Here is a 15395-nt window from a genome sequence, read left to right on the forward strand (position 1 = left end):
AACATCAGGATAGTGAAAACAAACTGGCTTTACTATCCTTTAATTATATCCTTATCCTTAATTTATGTAAACTTCTGTTTTCTTGTTTCCTCCTATTGTTAAAGAAGTCCAAAATATTTTAATTCATCTTCATTTTAGATCCCCACAGTAAGACAATAGATTTCAAGAAGTTTAAACTCACACAAAGTTCTGTCCTCTAAAATGAATGACAAGTGTTGCATAAAAGAGAATGCCCACAACTTAATGAAAAAAACATTTTGTTCCCTTTACAGTAATGATCGGCTACAGTGATATTGCCACATGAGAAATTCAAGGTTCAGGGGCTTTTTTAATATTTAGAGAGAAAAGCTAAATGGCATAAGCTATATGAAAACTCAGCTCTTATTTTCCATTAATTGTAGTAATTTTTGCTCTATTTTTTAATGCAGATACTCTTGGGAAATACTGAAATTAAACATTAGACTATGTGATTTTTATTTTCTTAAATTGCGATATCAGTCATCACTTTCAAGAGCTGGCGTTTCCCAAAGCACTTGAGTTTTCTTCCAGAGTCTCAACTTCAAGCTCAAATCTCACTCACCATGACTGCTCCAGTCACTGATTATCCTTTCAGATGGAACACATTGAAACTCAGTCTTTACTGTGGAGATGAAATTCCTCAACACCCAGCACTTTGATGCAAACTGACACCACCTTTTTCTTTGAAGAGAGCTCTGGGACCCAGCTCCAGGGAGAATTCATCACCCATGCCTGTCCAAGCACCGTGCAGTGCTCCACAGCCCTAAAGAATGACCTAAGTAACCCTAAATAATCAAAGGGGTGTTCTTCAACGCTACCTGCCCTTTTCTTAGGTTATTCCATGATCTTCATGGCGGCAGCTGGGAGTCCCAGCAATAAATGCCTAGTTCCCTTCTGCATTTTCTGAGTAATACATAGCTCAAGGCTGTGATTTCCATTAGGAACAACACACCTTTCCTTCTTCTGAATTGAGGGTGGGAATAATAATATTGCAGGGGATGGTTCTTCTTATCCAAACTTAAGAACCTGTACAAAACAAAAAAAATTTCATTTTTATACACAGGTAATCACAAATTCTTCTTCAAAACAATGCAGCATTGCACATAGTTTTGAAAACTTGCTGGTCTTACTGTTTATTTTTTTGACAGCAAAATGATGAAATCTAGAAGTAAAGTTCAGGAAACTTTTGTTCATGCAGTTTAGAAACCAGTGTGTGTAGTAAGATGGATGGCAAAATCACACAATGTACTACTGGAAAGATAGTGGAAATAGGAATTTTGAAAGACTTGTTTATCTTCAAGACAGCTTATTATTAAATTGGTTTATAACTTACAAAATTTATAAAGACTTCCAGTACTTCTGTCTGAAATATTTTGCGTGTTTCAATGAAAGTGTTATCATCAATGGAAATATATTTATACAAGTATTATTTAATGGGTTCCAAAGTATCTTCATAGTTATTTGAATATGTGCTCTGTTCAGGCTGAGCAAATGCCATGACAGACTTGTATGCATTGCCCCACACTGGGATTCACAGAGCAAAGACAAAACTGCTTTTTTTTTGCACAGTGCAACAGCTTTTCTCTTCTTCAGAAGTCAGGTGCATTGGACCAAACCCCTTTGTTTCTACACTGCCATATGGAGAACTTAAATAATATTTCTCTTCTCATGTATTTACCTAATTTCTTCACTTCATTCTTAATTAGACTATATTTTCTGCTCTTCTTTAATAATTTCAGAATGAAAAGATAGCTGTAGCAGAGATGTACCACAAAGAAGGATTACACTTTTAAAAAGAATTTTATTTACTAATCAAAACTTGTTAAAAATATTGTATTATTTGATCTCTAGATTAAGAATTCAAATTATGAAAATGAAGATGATTCACCTCTTAAAACAGGTAGAAGAGGGTTCACTAACAAAGCATCATGTTTATAGCACTAAAGAGTAGCAATATGTACATTTTAGCCCACAATCACAATCTTATTTTAGAACAGTGTGATAAAAAGTGCCACAGCCTCTAAAGCTGCTTTTCTTTACATAATGAAGTGATAATTTGCCCTGGTACTTGAACCTGACCTTTCTACATTCAAGGTGAGTGTCCCAAAGTACAGCTAGCACTCTTTTCTTTCTCATTTCAGCTGATGCTGAACTTTTCAGGCTAAGTAGAAAAGAGAGTTATTTCTGTGTGAAAGCCTTAAGGCCTACCAATTAAGTTCTTTTGCTTACGGATGGAAAGCCTTTTAACCAATATCAGAAAGTGAAAAAAATTCATAACCAAAATGTCCTCCATGAGCACTCTGTCCGTTAGGATGGTGGCATGTTTGCTCGTGCTGTCCCACATGGGAGAGTAAGAAGGAATGGATCTCTGATTTCACTGCCACTACTCAGTAAATCACAAGTGTTAAGATGGGAGCAGGTTGGCACAAGCCAGCAAAAGTATCGAAAGAAAGATTCCACAGTTCCTGCCTAAGGAATCTATATCCAAATGTCAGCTAAGTTAAGGTTTTGTGAGGATCATAGGAATTGGAATTATGGACTGGAACCTGAAGCAAGAAATTTTCCATATGAATTTCATGCTAAACTCTTCAGTTGTAGAACTGGTTAGTAAAACTGATATTTTTCCCCATTGGTTACTAGTATTCTTAGAATCACATATTCACAGAACTTATAAATAAGTTTGAAGAAACATCTGAAGGTTGTTTAGTTCAACCTCCTTCTAAAACTAAGACTAGCTTCAAAGACAAATCTGTCCCTTTGGGCATTACCCATGCACGTTATGAAAATTTCTGAGGACGTAGTGCATGCAGCCTCCTTGGGCAATGTATGAACTCACTGGGAAGAATTTTTTCATATGTCCAGCTCAAATTTCTCCTTCTGGAACTTTCTCTTTGCCACCATTCCCTTTTACGATGCACCCTGAAACTGGAAAGTTTTCTGTATCAGTCTTTCAGGCAGTGGCAGACTGCAGTAAGACATGGACTGAGACATATGGTGTATTCAGAGAGGCTAAGGGAAGCACCCTGGCATTACCTGGAAAGAAGAAGGTTCAAGGAAGTTCTCTTAACAGGTTCTACTCTATCATGAGTTGGACTCTTCTCAGTCTTATTGTTCACACTCCTTCATTTTGCATAAAAGTAGTCAGTGTACTGAAATAAGCTGAAAAGAACAATACTTTTCTGTTGTGTTGTTAGGTTACAGCAATCAGCTGGCATATCTCATCAGTTTGTGCTCTAGAGGTCTTAGTGTTTAGTGTATTTTTCCATGAAGGGAACGGTTGGGTTAAAAGCTATCTGGAAATTGTTAAATACCATTTGTCATTCAATTTTCTTTTCTTTGGGGTGTTTTGCATGCACTTCCTTCTTCTTTTTCTATGTAACCATGCCTAGGGGCTATTCCACAGTGATTCCCACCCTGATGTGTTCAGAAGGCCCCAGATTTACACTTCATTCTGCAGTTTCATTTCTTCATTGAAAATTCTAGCCAACTTGTAACAAATTTTACTGTCAATCCTTCCTGTACACGGGTAAAAAAACAGCAACATTTATGAATTCCAAAATGAAAAAAAAAAAAAAGGAGGGAAATATTTCTATTGTTTTCTGAATCTCTTTTTGTTTTAGTCCCAGGTTTCTTTGTGAATTGTGTTTTGATTTTGAACATCTGGAACTGGCAACGTGCCGACAAAATGGTTTGGTATGAATTGCTATGGGGTTTTTTTCAGAGGTGCTAGTTTCTGCTTTTGCTATAGAAACTAACAAAGTTTCTGTTTGAGTGTTTAATAGTCCAGTAGTTGAAAATAAAACAGTACCCATGGGATGATCTGTACTTGCAAGCAAGCCACTTACAGCTCTCAGTTACTAACACATTTATTTTAGTGTGTTCCAAGATGCTGACAATATTTGGACTATTTAGTCCTGGGTGGAACATACTACCATGTCTTTACCATGTGTAGCTGCATTTTACTCACCACCTGTGGTTTCTGAGAGATTTCACTGTTCTTTTGACAATACTAAAACATTAGTTTGCACATTTTCATAGTGCCATGATTCCCATACTGCAAACTTCATAAGGCAACACAAGTGTAGTGGCACATGTTAAATTATGTGTACAAAATATTGAAATGTCAAAGTAGAGAAAACAGTTTATTTAACGTCACAATAATTTTTATAATGATAGAATAGCTTAGATTGTCTTGTCCTAACCTGTTTTTTTTCATTTTATAAAAGAAAGTAACATAGTTGTCAATGACATGGACAAAAGGACACTATTTGATATGTTTTATTTTCTACACTCTGGTTAAAAATAGCATGCAAGTAATTGAATAAAAATATTTCTATATATGATTTATTTTGAAATAACAATTATACCAGCAATTAATAAAAATCTTACTATGACAGTTAAATGAAAGTATGACAAAAAGAAGAGTAAACAATTATTTAACCTGAATACTTTTTCCTTGTTATCTTTCATGTATTCCATTAATATAACAGTGTCATAGGTTCTGAACACATATTTTCACAAATTTTAAATTGTTTGTATGTTGTTAAATCATTTTTTCCTTTGCCATGGGTAACAATATATAAAAGGCATGATGATTAGGAAAGTTGGACAGGAATCTTGTCTGGACACAGGCCAGCCCATACTGATCACTATAACTCACATCAAATCCCAACTAACTTCCCTGTGAGTCTGGAACCTGCTGGCATGTACTGCATGCATGAATATAGATTTTTATGAAGTTGAATCTTTTAAATCAACTCATTTAGCCAGATAAAGACATATTTTGCATCATATTTAGTAATTCTTGTGCTTTCTAAATAGAACCATTCGTAAAAATATGCACACGTTCCCTTAAATTTGCCAAGTCCTTACTTAGGTATTCCCAAACAGAATGGATAATATGCAGACTGACACTTGCTTTTAGGCATGCCCTAACGTTAAAGCACTACCATGGTGTGTTACTCTGCAGTGAGCGCCCCTGGGAGGGAGCTGGGCACTGGCAGGTTGTCACTCCAGCGAGATCTCGGCGGCCACCCGCAGGCAGTTGTACATCTCCTGCGGCAGGTCGGCCCGCGTCAGGTTGTTTCCATCCAGGCGCAGGTGCGTGATCTTGGAGTAGGTCGTCGGCCCAACCACCTTACAGAAGCTGCTCAGTGGGAACTCTGAAGCAAAGGGAACAGAAATAGGAGGAAAACATTGATAATTAGCACAAATAGGACAAAAACTTTATATTTATACTTTTTGTTTTTTGGATTTCAGTTGAAAATTGTGACCTTAATTCATTATACTTTTATCAATGTTTTTCATTTACACTGACCCTGTAAATTCATTGGAACCTGAGGGACTTGTGTTGGGAGATTTTCTTTCTGTTAGTTTTGAGAGGTTCAGAATTTGAAGACTGAGCTTTTCAAATGCCATTTTCTTCCAGTACAAGTTTGACTTTTAGACTTCAAATTTTATATAGAGGTCTAATCTGGCATTTAGATAAAAGGAAAAACAACTCTTAAAAAAAATCTAGACATGCAAAGAGAGGAATCAGTCAGTTTGTGTACATTACAATGGATTTTATAAGATATTGAAGGAAGCAAAAAGCTTCTGGAGAAATTGAAACCATGATACAGCTTTACCCTAGAGAACAGGCAGTCCAGTGGGTGTCATACAATAATTTTCTATCACTAATGGAGCATGGCTTTAGGAAACTAAGTATAAATGTACAGGCAGCTCTTTAGAGCATAAGAGCTTAGGCAATATTTTGGACAGAGATTTGATGTTAAGTGGGTAAAGACTCAAGTACCATCCACAAAATAAGTTGTTTCAAGTAGGAGGTAAGGAAACATAATTTAATAGTCAGATCTTGATCACCAAGATTTGATTAAAGCAAATCAAAGCAATTTCCTAGATTTTGTATAGAGTGCAGCCTTCTTTTGAAAGGGTGAGAGGTGAATGGCATCCTTTAGGCAGTCCATGTTGTCATACAGTAAAATTTTAAGACTTCAGACCAATTCTGACACTATGGTTCAGAATGTACCAGCAGAAGTAAACTAATAATTCTTGTTCATTAAGATCATATGATCAGAGAGATTTTTATAAGATTATGTCTGTGTGGAATTTTGCTGAATGAAAACAGAAATTCTTGAAATTTTAATTCATTGTCTTGGGCTATAGGCTATGTCATTGACTATTTATTTCCAGTTTTCTTCAGATAACTTGGATTTAATTTGTAAAGTTTAAAATAAACATGAATTCTAATATAATTTTTTCCATCTTCTTGTCATTCAGGAGTGACATAGTAAGTATATCTTTGCTGATGACAAACATTTAAAAACTTTATAAATTTAAATTGTTGGGGTTTTTTCATATCATTACTTTTTAGCACAAATACTAACATTTGGTTGCAAAAGATATGCTTATACAGGCTGGATAAATGGTTAACTACTCAAAGGACAGAAACTTCATACATGTAAACCACAAAACTTAAGTGTGATAACAAAACTCTGATCTGTGCTGACTGTTTATGAGACTTAAACCACTTGGGAAGTGGATGAAGATCTTGGCCTCACAGAAGTCAAATTGACTCAGTCCTGGACCTCAGTGGGATTTTGGTCCATTATTTGGTCCACACCTTTTAAATGTGGGTATCAAGACTCAAGTTTATTTTATATTCTTCATATAATTTTCAGTTGTTAGAAACATATTAAAAAATGTTTCATTTTAATTGCAGTCTCAACTAGCAGAAAATAAGACCAGTGGTTCTTGTGAGTGCACTTGATGAGCTGTTGCCTGTGTGATCTCTATGGGGAATTGCAATCCTTTAGACTGGAGTACTGTGGCATCGAATATCTCTGTAGTTTACTCCCTCTTTTGTTACACTTATTAATGTTGCAGGTGAAAAAATGTCTTCCTGAATTTATAAAATTCAGGTTCAGAGCTAGTGTAGCTGGAATTTTTTCCCACATATTTTCCTAACACAGAATTCTTGCATAAGCCAGACACTGAGAGAATAAGAAGTATTGGATGAAAATTGGATTTTCATCTAAGAGTACAGTGGGCAATCCTAACAGGATCTGAAGTTCCATAGTCCCTATTGTTGGTCTGTTCTCCACTAATCACATGTGAAACATTTTTAGATAGGCCATGTTATAAAACTCCTTTGGGAATTGTTGGAGTGAACCAGATGAAAGACCATAAAGCATCTCCAGAATTTGATACATAGACTCTTAACTGTCCTCTATCGCATTTACATATTTCCCCTTTCATGCTCCATTTATGTGGAGTAACCCCAGTACTTCCTGGGGTTTCATGTGGAAACAATAATTTCCCCCTTAATCCCTTACAAGTACCGATGAAATACGGAGAAGGCCATCTTTGGACCCTCTTCTTGTTTCACTGAAGGTCTTTGGTTCTTGGGGCTTTTTCCATCCTGCAGAGTTTCTTTTTGCCTTGAGGAGTCTGTAACACAAGTCTCTGTGTCTGTGTGTGTGTGTTTGTGTCCATTCTTGTGTGTGTGCATATAATAATAATGGCATCTTAAAGGCATTTCAATTTAGAAACTACAGTTTATGTTTGAGCTGTGGAGAAAGTGAAAGCTTTTCTAAATCTTCCATTGTCCTTTTCCAGCTTGGAGATGCAATGAGCACCAAGTACAGTAGATAAAAGTGTAGATTTGACACCTACAATCAATATAATGGATGTGCTTCAATTTATTAGTTAGAAATCAGAGGAGCTACTCTGAATTTGATTTCTCAACAATTTGCTATCTGCTTCACCCACTGCTTCTTGCAACACAGGGGGAAACAGCACATACTAAGGCAAAGCCAATTCTGCTATATATTTAGAGGTGTTTATTCATCAAAAAACTCAGAGTCACTCAAATAGAGGCATTTCTCAAACAGATTATTTTTCATGAATGACAATGCACAATGATTGTAGCAAGTCCATGGCGAAATTCACGGACAGTAATTTAGAGAAATATTCTTTCCAGTAATATCAACAACACTGGAACCAGATTATTCTTTCTTAGACAAATATAAATAACTACAAGCTTTAAGGTACCTAAGAAAAAGGGAGACACAGCAAGTTAAGAACTCTGGAGAAATATCTTTATGTTAGTGCTCAGTATAATGAAAACTTCAATCTAAGCAAGCACAAACTGAAAGATTATCCTTTTGTGTATTTGAGGACAAATTATCATTACTCCTTAGACAGAAGTCTCTCACAGCATAGGGGTATCATAGGCCATCACATGGAATGGAAGCTGGCCTGATTTACTTTCATAAATCCCTGGTAAATCATGACAATTTATTAAACAAAGGAACTGGTCATTGATTTGAGGCTTAAATAATCACAGACCAATCAACTCAATTTCCCAAAAGACTAAGCACTCACAGCTGTAGGTCAGATGTCATGAATGGTGAAATCCAAGGGCTTTGTTTGACCTATATTGATGATTATTTTTAATTAATTTTTATACCACATTGTCAATCAGCATCTTAGGGAGCTATATATTATGCCTGTAAAGTTAGATAGCTGAGAAAATTGATTGTTGAAGTCTGCTAGATTTTATGATAAAGAAAAAAAATCAGTAAATTATAATTCTGTTGCATCAGTCCATAGGGTAGTGATGATAGTGTAGCAGTAGCTGGTGAACATCCACTTCCCACACTAACCCCTTGAAAATGCAGCTTGCCCTGAAAAGCTAAAATTGTTGTCATAGTCCCTGACTCTGATGTCCCTGGAAAAGTGAATAGCAGCCAAGCTTGGTACCTGGTTATCTTGCAGAAGGCTCAGATCATCCTAAGTAGGGGAAAGTGCTTATATCTCATGAAAAGTTAAAAATCATAATTTTTAGCTATTTTAGGAGTGGCAGAGTATCTGGTGGAGTTCCAGAGGTTTCTGTATGTGGTGCCTTGGGTGGGAAGTATTAACTCATTGTTTTCCCTCATCAAAACAAGAAACTGAGATGCTCTAGGAAAAAAAAAAGCCACTGAGAAAAATGAAAAGTAAATACAAAACATTTCAAAATATCTTGCCCTAAATCTAGTAAGATCTGTACTAAAAATGTTTGGTTTTCAAGGCTACGTCTCCATGGAGTTAGGTATGTATGGAGTAGCTAACATTAATACTGTTAATCCGTGATGGATACAAGCAGGCAAACAGAGGGGAGGATTTTGCGGTTTACTCTGTATAAACAAGCAAGATGATGTAAATTCTCCTGAAGAACCACAGTCATACTTGGAATATCTCCCTCTCCATCAGGGACTGCCACTGATGAAGGTGCAGCTGGGGAACTTCTGGCATGGTGGTGGTGAGGCCTCTGCAGCTCTGCAACCCCTCCTTGTCAGCCCAGGAAGGGGACAGCCTTGTGAAAGCCCTGTCTCTGCAGAAACCTTCGTGGCCTCGTGCAAGGTGTGGCATTTCTTGGCTTCACGAGGAACATTTTTCAGATTATAAGTGAATGGAGAAAACTTGCCACCTGATTATGTGATGTGCAGAACGGGAATGAAAAGAAAGAACAAGGGCAGCTCTTTGGATTTCAAGAGAGGGTTGGAGGGATGCCGCATGAGGCAAGGGAGGAAAGAAACAAATGCAGTTACTTTGATGTATCCTTTTCCCTACATCTTGTGCCTGCTACCTTATGAATTTGTTTTTTCTCTCTTTCTCCCCCCTCCAGTATTTTGATTACCAGCTCCTGAAAGGTTACCATAGTCATATCCTCACCTGACTACTCTCTTTTTTGTTAACTTAAGAATTCTGAACATCTTTTTGTACTGATCAAACTTTTCATTTTTTTCCCCTGAATTGTACAAGACAGCTTCCTTGGCTTCTATGTACCTACTCCAACTTACAAAAGATGAAAGTTTGAGGAAAAAATCCACTTTAGCATGAAAGCATAAATTTCTCATTTTAAGGATATATTGAGTGGCTGTCCAGTAAATATCTGTCTTTTAACATGAATGTGGACAACTGTTAGGTAAATGTCAGTGTGCTAACAGTCTAAACAGTAATATTTTTTCAGACTGGTTCATGTGTTCTTTCAGATACTTGCATTGGCCATCAGTATCTAGACTGTGGTAAACATTAATGAATATATGCAAATTTAACTTACTGTTAATTTTGTTGACTTGGAGGTAGAAATTTTCCAGGTTCTCACTGACAATTGGAATGCTCTTCAGCTGATTGAAGGAGAGATCCAACTCAACTAGGGATGTGATGTTGAAGACATTACCTGGTATTCCAGAATCTGTTAATTTATTGTGGGATAAGCGTAAATACTGTAGGGCTTTAAAACCTTGGAAGTACTCATCAGGAACATTGGAAATCTGGTTATTATCAAAATACAGCATGAGCAGGGAGTGAGGCAGTCCTGTTGGTAGCTTTGTAAGTTGATTGAAGCTTAAGTCAAGATACAAAAGTGAATTCAGGCCTTTAAAAGCCCCAGAAATAGAATCTGCTTTCAGCTGGTTGTTCTGGAGGTGAATGACAGTCAGGTTCATCAGCCCCTCAAATGCACCAGGATTGACTTTTGTGATCTTGTTGTGACTTAATTGCAGGTCATCTAGAGTTTTGGGAAGTGGTCCGACAGCTTCAGTCAAATTGTTGTAGTTAATGTGAAGTTTCTTCAGGTTCTTTAGTTTAGAGAAGACTCTTCCCTTAATTTTTGAATTTTCCAAATGGTTGTGATCCAGGATCAGCCACTGTAGGTCTGTTACATTGTCAAACGTGTTCTCTTCAATTCCCTCAATCATATTGTTTCGGAGATAAAGATATTTAATTCCACTTGGTACAATTGGAATGGTTTTCAGCTTAAGATTGTCACAATACATGGCAGTAGGGTAGCTTAAAGGACAATTACATTCTGGGGCACAGACTGCTGCGGATGGCCCGAAAGGATCATAGCCATAATCATCCCCAGGACCGTAGTCATACTGGCAAAAAATGCCACTAATCAACAGCAGAAAGACAGCTAGGGAGTTTAGAGTCATCTTTCTAATGTGTCCTGTTCCTGTATGATGAAAGGATATAACTTTAGTTTTTCATCTCTCTCAGCAGTATTTGAAATTTTACCACATAAAGATTATATTTAAAAACTAATTATGGTTCCTATTTAAAGTTTTTAATTAATAGAAAAATATATTGGGTTGTTAGTATTTCATTGTTAATACTATCTCACTGCCCCTGTCTTGCATAATCTTTCTTTGCAATGCAAAATTTCTGGCCATTTTGCTGTTGTTAGTAAAACTTTTTTTTATATCTTTCTGCATTCATTGATTAAGTCACAAGAAAGATGATGAAGTACAAGGTTTTTAAACTTGACACAGAAGTTTTCAGTTTTGCTGAAGGCCACATTCAGAGACAGTTCCACCATTTAAATTCTACCAAGCATTCCTAATGTGCTGAATTGTCTCATTTCTAAACATGTTGCTAGTTGACTTAAGTTTGAAAGAGACAGGGAAATTATAACTGAGGGTAATGTTCTCATGCATAGTGGGTTGTTAAGATGTGTGTGGCTTGAAATCTCTTTTTCTCATGGATTATATTCTTTGAAGCATGGTCCACTAAATTTCATAGTCACCTAAAGAACAAACTAATAGGAATATAAAGCATATTATCTTTAACATGCCAAACAACCAGTATTGCATATGTGTGCAGTGGATCTGAAATGACTGAATCTGAGAGTGGACCTGAAGTGATTGAATTTCAGATAGTGAAAATGTCCTTGCAAATTCTCTATACAACAAAGGTGTTGGTTCCATTTTATGTCCCTTCTAAATTAATTGAACAATAAAACACTGGCTTTACATAGTTAGTTTTTCAGTTCACATACAGCAAAAGGACATTTGGTTTCCTTGGAGGTATTTGTGATTCAGTATACATAGGGTCACTTAACTCTTTTAGGCCATTGCTTTCTTATTAGGTACCCCACAAGATGTCAATTAATCTGTGAAGACTAGTATCTTGTTTATATCTCTAACTGGCTAGATAGATCTTCTGCTGGAAAAGTATCAATAAAGTCAGTGAGCTTTGACATTCACTAGTAAATGACAAGGCTCCAAGTACTCAACTACTGTTCAGAGACTGAGAGGATTAAGAAAATCCTTAAAACCTTTCTTTTTTTTTTCTCAAGGAATTTCAGAAAGTATGTGAAGCCTGTAAACAGACCACAAGGCATTGATCTCAGATCTGGGCAATTTTCCAGCAGAGTAAGTTAGTCTTGCTATTGGAATTGTTACACAGAGGACTTAAAGTACAGGGCCATAGCTACAAAATTTTTCCTAATTCTAAATGTCTTTCTTCCTATTGACTTCTTAAAAGCCATATTATATTCTAGTGAGATAACAATCTCATTTAAAACATCTCTAGGGAGGGCCTATTGATCTCATGCAGTACAGCACAAAGAATTTCTTAAAAATGTTCTTATGTTACCTCTACTCAATAACCCATAAAGTCCCACTGCTAGATATTAAACTGCTGTCCCCCAGAAAAGGAAATCTGATAATATATCATCTCCATGGTGTTGGTCCCATCACATTTACCTAATTAAAAACCCTAGGATAATCATTGAAATAGTAGCTGTCAGTGTAATTTTCTTTGCCTGTCTTTCATTACTTCATGAGAACATGCAACATGAACATGAGCTCAACCTTCAGTCCCCTGCTGGTATAAATAAGTACAGTTCATCTGAAAGCAAAGACTGCAGTAACACAATGCATCTCAAAATCCAGTTCTATTTAGGTACTAAACATTAAAAAAAGGAATTCAAGTACTTCTGTATTCAAAGTATCAAAAGAGTGTAATGAACTCCTTGGACTACACTCTTTGGCCTTATGGTGACATTTTTTACACACCTCCTTAATTTTATAGTTTTAAAATAACATAGACATTTTAAATTCAAACTCTTTTATTTTTCTGGTTTCAAATTATATTTGTAATGCTAAGTTTCAGTATTGATATCATAGTCATACAGTCCTTTAAATAGAGTAAAAAGTTTGCTGCTCTGCAGGACCCTTCAAGTAACTAAAAATGTTAGATGGCAAGTGTTTTGAATTAATTTATCAAAACGTTTTAGAATTTATGTGACAATTCTATAGTTCAGGGCCATATGAGCCTACGTGCACCATAAAATTGCAAAGTAAATAGGAAATTTATTTAACTTGTTTTATTAATTTATTTCTCATTCAGGTGTCTGAATGTCTTACTGTCAGAAGTGTAAAAGGTTAATAGATCATGCTTGTTTCTTGCACTGAACTACATGAATCCGAAATATAAAATCAGAAAACATTCTTACATTTTTATATTGCAACATAAACATGCTTTAATTAATTACCTGTGCCTGTTCTAAGTAGTTGTGTTGCAAAATACCTGTGAAAATGTCTGTGAAGTTGTTCAGGCAATTTGCCAAAACATACTAAATGATAAATCCATAATTTTGGGAAAACGCTTCCAACATTAATTTAGAAACACTATTCAAATTATGTTTAACCATGTCTATTTTCCTTAATCATTAATTTATTATGCAACAAAATACATATAAAACTAACAGTCAATCAACCTTATATCTGTAGCTCAACTTCTTACCCAGTTTGCAAAAGACCATATTTTTTAAGTTTCACTAGTATATTTAAAATGTGCTTTAAAATTAATTAGAAATTTAAAAATATCTACTGTTTCCCTCTCACTGTTTATGTGATTAATTATTTAAATATCAGGATATATTGTCTTTTTGTAGAATGGAGTAAATGATTTAGCAAATGGGGTTTACAAAGCTCTCATTAATATTATGAATGAAAAAGTAAACAGTGAGTACTCTTACACACTTCTTTGTATGGTGTGTCAAATCTTATTCCGATGTAGAACAAAGCAGTAAAAAATTGCAGCACTGATGTACAAAATATGTGAAGCTGTTTTAAGGAAACTGAGAAAGTGAATCGACAGTGAAACTGTTGATTTGTGCTCAATTTACAAATTGGCAAACTTATCCTGTCATGTTTTCATGTTCCCATTGCAGCTACATTTAAACAGCTGAACATTACGGTTAAAGCATGCAGCAGCACTTACCTTACTGCCTTCAAGCTGCTTTCCTTAATTCCCAGAGCAGATGCAATAAGAGGCTGTATCGACCAATATATGCTCTAAACAGTGTCAGGAGGTAAAAGTCTGCCAGATCCTCTGTGTTACAAGAGGGAAAAAAAAAAAAAGCCCTAGTCACGCTGTTCTCTGAAGCTGCTATGTCATCATGGTGATCTTGTGGTGTGGCATGTACAAAAATGCAGCTCTCTAATGAAGTGCAGGTGGATACCATATTTTGTACAAGGACAACCCATCTGTTCCTCCTGTGGGATCAGAGAATGATATTTCACAAACCTGAGAAAGTTAAAAAGCCAGAGGTTTATACAAGAATTTTTTTTTTTTTTTTGTATTTCAGAGGGAAAACGTTATATTGTAAAAGAAATTGCAAACAGGCTTTTGTTTTCCACCTTATTTTATACTGCTAGACATGAGCTAACACACAGCACTCAGACCTCAATGCTGCTGTTCTTCTTCAGCCAAGTGACTCATTCATTTTTCTGCCTTTTTCTTTAACTGTCTTATGACCACAGTAAAATATCCTTAATGAAAACTTTAGCCTGAGGATCAGATTCAAAATTATCTTTGAATCATATCCCTTTCCACATTACATACTGAGTTCAAAGATTACATATTTGAGTTCAAAGACTCTTCTGCAAATCATTGGAATTGATTTGGTCTGGAGATTTTCTTTGGTGGTCGAATGTATGTTTGTTTAATAAAAACACATCCCAGGAATGGGTTTTGAGTAGTTACTGTAAACTCACTCCATACATTCGTTCATTTTGCACTTACAGTTTTCTCCTGCTTTTCAGAATCTGGAACTACTCAGCTTTATGTTGTCTGTTTCTTATTCCATGGATGTAGTTCAAGAATGTATCTTAAGGCTTGGATGAGATGTTACTTTCACCAGGCAATGTCGAAAAAAATTACATTAAGAAAGTAACAGTTTAAAGTGGATCTTAATGCTCCCATAAGAACTTTCCCTTATCTCTAAATGGAGAATGTCTTCCTTTTTATGGGAAACATATTTTTTTGATAGATTTGGATAGGGGAAAATGTCAAATGTGCTGATAGAAAGCACACACAAGCCATTTTAAAGTGTCTTGTGTGTTTATTTGCATTGTAATTGTTGGGGTAGAAATTCAGAGATTTTGTCCATTTTCAATTTATTATCTTTATGAAAAGTTGTAGTACAGAATGTGTCTGGGCTAGAGAACCCTATCAGTTTCCTGAAGAGAAGCCTGGATATGAGCTTCTCCCAAAATTTGCTGCTGATGCATCTCAGTCTCCACAGCAGTGAAGGCTCCTGG

General features: G+C 35.8%; 1 protein-coding gene across 1 annotated transcript; it reads right to left on the bottom strand.

The window, feature by feature from the left end:
* Positions 1 to 4133: 4133 nt before the first annotated feature.
* On the bottom strand, positions 4134 to 14398 carry LUM (lumican). Its single transcript, XM_059472275.1, has 3 exons — positions 14074 to 14398; positions 10124 to 11020; positions 4134 to 5180 (listed from the first exon to the last, which is right to left on the bottom strand). Exons 2-3 carry the CDS (start codon positions 10998 to 11000, stop codon positions 5026 to 5028), a joined length of 1032 nt encoding a protein of 343 aa, XP_059328258.1. The 5' UTR covers positions 11001 to 11020; positions 14074 to 14398; the 3' UTR covers positions 4134 to 5025.
* Positions 14399 to 15395: the final 997 nt, after the last annotated feature.

Source organism: Ammospiza nelsoni, chromosome 5 (genome assembly GCF_027579445.1).
Source record: "Ammospiza nelsoni isolate bAmmNel1 chromosome 5, bAmmNel1.pri, whole genome shotgun sequence".
NCBI lineage: Eukaryota > Metazoa > Chordata > Aves > Passeriformes > Passerellidae > Ammospiza > Ammospiza nelsoni.

What these genes read in the sequence shown, in the direction of transcription:
- LUM (XM_059472275.1), bottom strand. Translation starts at nt 11,000, where the DNA reads ATGACTCTAAACTCCCTAGCTGTCTTTCTGCTGTTGATTAGTGGCATT. An exon ending in CCAAGTCAACAAAATTAACA is followed by an intron (nt 5,181 to 10,123) that starts GTAAGTTAAATT and finishes CCTTTGCTTCAG; the next exon opens with AGTTCCCACTGAGCAGCTTC.